A 6,198-nucleotide genomic window follows, 5' to 3' on the forward strand; every position below is an offset into this window, starting at 1 on the left:
ATAAAATGAGGATGTTACACCGAGCAAAAAGATACTAAAGCCTGTCGCAACTTAAAATTGCGAACATCTGTGGGGAATAGCAACAAACTATGTAACATTGAATTATCCAGATTAGAGTTGCACAGGAGGTGTATTGCTCTCACTCTGACATTCACGCTGATACCTCACATTTGTATGCACGCGGGACCAATGTGTATGTATTTTTCGGTTTTTTTTCACTGTACCTTTTCATTTTCTTTTGATCAACTTTATTGCTATCACAAGGGATCAACAACATCCCTGGTGATAGCATGAGCTGTGACAGCTCCTCTTTATGGAGAGATCTGGGGTCTATTAAACCACAGATCTCTCCTCAGCCCTCTAAAGCAAGCAATCAAACTAAGATTGAAGGATGGAGTGGGAACAAAAAAGAGAATCGCCTGCTTTAAAATAAAATAAAAAAGCATACCAGGATCATGACTGTAGCCATGATCGTGGTATACCACCTCAATATGAGGCTGTATATACATTATAGACCAACACAAAGTGGCACATAATTGTGAAGTGGAAGTAAAATGATAAATGGTTTTCAATTCTTTTTACAAATAAATATGTGAAAAGTGTGGCGTGCATTTGTATTCAGCCCCCCTAAGTTAATACTTTGTAGAACCACCTTTCACTGCATTTACAGCTTCAAGTCTTTTTGAGGATGTCTCTACCAACTTTGCACATATAGAGAGTGACATTTTTGCCCATTCTTCCTTGCAAAATTGCTCAAGCTCAAGTCTTGCCACATATTCTCAATTGGATTTAGGTCTGGACTTTGACTGGGCATTTCTAACACATAAATATGATTTTGTTCTAAACCATTCCATTGTAATTCTGGCTGTATGTTTAGGGTCGTTGTCCGGCTGGAAGGTGAACCTCCACCCAAATCTCAAGTCTTGCAGACTCTAACAGGCTTTCTTCGAAGATTGCCCTGTGTTTGGCTCCATCCACCATGTTTCAGGGTGGGGATGGTCTGTTCAGGGTGATTTGAAGTGTTATGCCCTGTACACACGATCGGTTCGGCTGATGAAAACGGTCCGATGGACCGTTTTCATCAGACGAACCGATCATGTGTGGGCCCCATCGTTTTTTTTCCCATCGTTCAAAAAACTTAGAACCTGTTTTAAAATTATCTGATGGTTAAAAAAACGATCGTCTGTGGGGAAATCCATCGGTCAAAAATCCACGCATGCTCAGAATTAAGTCGACGCATGCTCGGAAGCATTGAACTTCATTTTTCTCTGCACGTCGTTGTGTTTTACGTCACTGCGTTGGACACAATGGGATTTTTAACTGATGGTGTGTAGGCAAGACTGATGAAAGTTAGCTTCATCGGATATCTGATGAAAAAATCCATCGGTCCGTTTTCATCGGATGAACCGATCGTGTGTACGTGGCATTAGTTTTCCACCACACATAGCGTTTTGCTTTTAGGCCAAAAAGTTCAGTTTTGGACTCATCTGACCAGAGCACCTTCTTCCACATGTTTTTTGTGTTCCTCACATGGCTTTTCTCGTAAACTGCAAATAGGACTTCTTATGGATTTCTTCTTGCCACTCTTTAATAAAGGCCTGATTTGTGGACTAATAGTTGTCCTGTGGACAGATTCTCCCTCCCAAGGTGTAGATCTCTGCAGCTCCTCCAGAGTTACCATGGGCCTCTTGGCTGCTTTTCTGATTAGTGCTCTTTTAGTTAGGGGTACCAGAGTAAAGGGGGCTGAATACTAATGCACACCACACTTTTCAGAAATGTATTTAAAAAAATGTTGAAAACCATTTATCATTTTCCTTCCACTTCACAATTATGTGCCATGTATGTATGACTAGCTTCAGTTCATAAAGTTTGCACAGTGATTCTCCTCCACCCTACGTGCTGAATAAGAGAAATCTCTGTGTTTATGACTATTGTTAAATGACATTTGAAAATTAGTCACATGGTAAAAATAAAGACTTATGTTCTTGTGTTAAAATGTTGTGAATTAAAGAACGTTGAAATGTATGTACACTCGTAGATGAAATGCTGAGATCAAGAATTTGTTTTGTAACAGCTAATGCTTTTCCCCAGTGTATGCATACGGCAAAATCTCTAGTGGCAGTAAAGGGCCTGGGAGCACTTGGACTTCGTGTTGACAGTAACTGTCAAATGACAGCTAGCACTTGTCATTTTACTAGACTGTGGTAAATGTAAACATCGGAAATATGGTCTTCAAATATCACCATCTGGCAGAGGAGATGTATGGGGTTTAGGAGTTTACAACCTGTGGGCCAAGACCTTAAATGTGGGGATCTTGTTATCAGTTGGGGTCTACGAATTATTAGGTAGGACGTCTATTCTATTATGCTATACAGGGAGTTGTCTTTTGTAGGGCATGGATCCATGTCCTACTGATGTTTGAAGCAGCACAATGAAACCGATCACCTCTGTTTTAGATGATACATAATAGAGCTTTGAATATATGGCCTACTGTTTATTTGTCCCTCTGTTGGATTTCTGCTCTTTGTAAACTGGTACACAACTATGTTTTGTTTATGTAGTGTGAGCTGTCTGTAATTTTTCGCCAAAATTTACAGCATTAAGAGTAATAAAACACCAGGTTTTAAGTTTATTTCTTAATTGTAATTATCTCGTTGTTATGCCCAAATTATCCTGACCTCTCTACCCATTTTTTTTTACCTAACATTGTTACATTTTCAAATTATACATTTTAGCCAAATGTTTACAATATAATCAATGCTATTATATTATCCACATATTCTTTTGACACGTTTAATACTTTGTGTGGTTTTAATTAAATTCTTTGTCTATATACACTATATTACCAAAAGTATTGGGACGCCTGCCTTTACATGCACATAAACTTTAATGGCATCCCAGTCTTAGTCCGTAGGGTTCAAGACTGAGTTGGCCCACCCATTGCAGCTATAACGTCTTCAACTCTTCTGGGAAGGCTGTCCACAAGGTTTAGGAGTGTCTATGGGAATATTTCACCATTCTTCCAGAAGCGCATTTGTGAGGTCAGGCTCTCTGCTCTAATTCTTCCCAAAGGTGTTCTATCGCGTTGAGGTCAGGACTCTGTGCAGGCCAGTCAAGTTCCTCCATCCCAAACTCGCTTATCCATTTATTTATGGACCTTTGCTTGTGCACTAGTCCAAATCATTGATGGAGGGGGGTTATGGTGTGGGGTTGTGTTTCAGGGGTTGGGCTTGGCTTCTTAATTCTAGTAAAGGGGACTCTTAAGACATCAGCATACCAAGACATTTTGGACAATTTCATGCTCCCAACTTTGTGGGAACAGTTTGGGATAGTCCCTTCCTGTTCCAACATGACTGCGCACCAGTGCACAAACAAGGTCTATAAAGAAATTAATGAGCGAGTTTGGGGTGAAGGAACTTGGCTCGAACAGAACAGATGGAACACTTTTGGGATGAATTACAGCAGAGACTGAGAGCCAGGCCTTCACTTCCACATCAGTACCTGACCTCACAAATGTGCTTCTGGAAGAATGATCAAATATTCCAATAGACAAACTCCTAAACCTTGTGGACAGCCTTCTTAGAAGAGTTGAAGTTGTTCTAGTTGCAAAGGATGGGCCAACTCAATATTGAAATCTACAGACTAAAACTGAGATGCCATTAAGTTAAGGTGCATGTAAAGGCAGGTGTCCCAAAACTTTTGGTAATATAGTGCAGTTATATCTTCATGAATCTGAAAAAGGCATTTCACCCAGGTTTTACAAAAGTCAGTCTGCAGCTACAAGTATGAACAATAGAAACAAGCAAACAATCACATTTCTTTTATAGTTCAACCTGCTGTAGTAAAATGACAGTTGAAATCTGATTGGCTGGTGTTGACAGTGCAGCTACTTTTCTTCCCTCTACATTTATAGAATACATGTGAGCCTATACGAATTGGGTGGTTACAATGTTCTTATGTGTTTTTTTTTTTTTTTTTTTCCACAGGAGCAGTCAAGGATTCATGCACATGAAACTGTCGAAAACCAAAGAAAAATACGTATTGGGTCAGAACAGTCCTCCTTTTGAAAGTGTTCCAGAAGTCATCCATTTTTACACCACTCGGAAACTTCCAATAAAAGGAGCCGAACATTTATCACTCCTCTACCCTGTAGCAGTGCGGACCCTTTAGGGTTCCCAGAGACTGAGCTACCCCCCCCCTTCCTGTGGACAGGGGACTGTGAAGAAGCATTGTTGCTAGTACAGCACAGCTGCACTATGAATCAGCAGGGTACTGCAGGGGGACTATTCAAGCACTGACATTGTGAAACGTCAATTACGGGCACTCACAATATGTACGATGTTGCACTACGGCTTTCACAAAGGACACTACATCTGGTTTTAAAAAGAGCCTTTGGTAAAAAAATATAATGTGATTTGGAGGGTTTTGTGCTCTAAGAAAAGAGTTCTTGAAAATGCAATGCTTATTTGGGAGAAATTTCGAAATGGACAATTCAGATGTTAAACTACAAACTGATATAAGCGTAGCCCGAGGCCATTTGTGTTTATTTGTTTCAGTGCATAAAACATAGTTATGTTGTATTAAATTCAGTTTTGGAGCTACAATGTTTGCTACATAATTGGCATTTGGAAGAAAGTTCTATGTTTTGTACGTTGTTCTCACTCTTTCTCCCTTGTGGCAGCAATGCCTGGGGTCATCAATGAACAAAATGTCATCATTGGCTTGACAGCCTTATATAACGAAGTGTTGTGGCTCTCTCAAAAAGTTTTTTTCGTCTTTCCAGAGAAACTAAAGTTTAGAGGTGTTAGCACTTGCTGTAAAAAAGGGGGTTTTAGAGCTACAAGTCTGACGGCTCAAAGCTTAGTTGTAGTGAACTGTTGGCTCCAAGGAAACTTGATCTTACTATGGTTTTAAGACTGTTAATTTCTCCTTCAAGCAAGCAATGCATCTTTCTTGATTAAAGGAAGCTTTCAGCAAGTCCGGGTGATGTCCTGTGGAGATTTCTGTCTTGATTGCTGTGTGAGGAGCATAAATGGCTTCAGCGCAGTCACTTTTTAACACCAAGCTTTGGAATACAAGCCAAGCATTATTTTTTTTTGTGGTACCTGTAAAAAGCCGCACATAGAGCCCGCATGGATGGCCCGGGCCTGCTCTGACAATATATCTAGTAATACGTGTCTGTTAGAGCAATAATGTATCAGTTTTTCACTTGCTACATCCGTTACCATAAATTGTCATGGCACTCTAGCGAGTTTTGGTTTAATTATTTATGAATAGGGTATGTAAATAAAGAAAATAGCAGTTTAATATATAATTATATTTTTGACCCCCATTTTTGGTACAAAGAAAGAGTTGTTGTGCACCTTTTTACAGTCAGAGGCCTTAAAAGGCAGTGTTGACCATGTTTTGTGTTTGTACAGTGTGACTGTTATTTAGCGGGTAAGAGTTACTCGAACGGTGTAGGTTAAAATGTAAAAAAACCCGGGTATTGTTATTTTCTAACTGTTTTGCTTGTGAAGGCTGTTTTTTTCTTTCCTATCAGGATAGCAAAAACCACAGTATTAGGGGTTCCATACTTCTCTTTAATAAAACTGATCTTCAGCATGTGTGTTTTTTGTGTACTTGAATATTGTTTCTGCCAAGCTGTTGTCATCCGTTCATTGGATTTCGTTGTGCAATACAGTATCTGCTTTCTAAGCAATGTTTTTGTGTCTCTCTGACTTTTACTAGTAAATTGGGAAGAAGTGATCGGGCCCGTGAGATCATCCTAGAAAATGGTTCCTAATTGATATCTGAAGCAGGAGTTTATTCATGTTTTAATGCAAAAGCTATTCACTTATGCTTTTGGATTTGCACTTCATTACCCCCGAATTCTAATGCAAATTGGGTTCCGATTTGCAAAGAACTTTGCCTAAGAGGTCAGGCTTGAAAAAAATGTACAAGTGTCCTGATGTGAATGAGAGAAAATGAGAAATCCCTTTGCGGGGAAGCAGCCCTGTCTGACATTTGACATTTAATTACAAGCCTCTCCAGCAAGACACCCAAATTATACCACTTCAGTGATTTCTATAGACATAACTGACAGGGACCATACAGCGTTCCCGACTTAGGCGTCAAGGAAGGCAATCTTGAGGCTTGAACAACAGCTACATTTATTTATGAAGCCAGTGCAGAGTCCTTGATGTGTTATCTGAGAAC

The 6,198-nt window shown here is 39.7% G+C and overlaps 1 protein-coding gene across 1 annotated transcript in view; it reads left to right on the top strand.

The window, feature by feature from the left end:
- The window catches only part of SHB (SH2 domain containing adaptor protein B), a 301,020-nt gene extending 295,319 nt beyond the window's left edge, over positions 1-5,701 (top strand). Inside the window, exon 6 of the mRNA XM_040361035.1 lies at positions 3,987-5,701. Coding sequence (XP_040216969.1) covers positions 3,987-4,170 — 184 coding nt within the window. The 3' untranslated portion in view covers positions 4,171-5,701. The remainder of the gene's footprint in view (positions 1-3,986) is intronic.
- The last annotated feature ends 497 nt before the right edge of the window (positions 5,702-6,198 follow it).

The sequence above is a fragment of the Rana temporaria genome, chromosome 1, assembly GCF_905171775.1.
Source record: "Rana temporaria chromosome 1, aRanTem1.1, whole genome shotgun sequence".
NCBI lineage: Eukaryota > Metazoa > Chordata > Amphibia > Anura > Ranidae > Rana > Rana temporaria.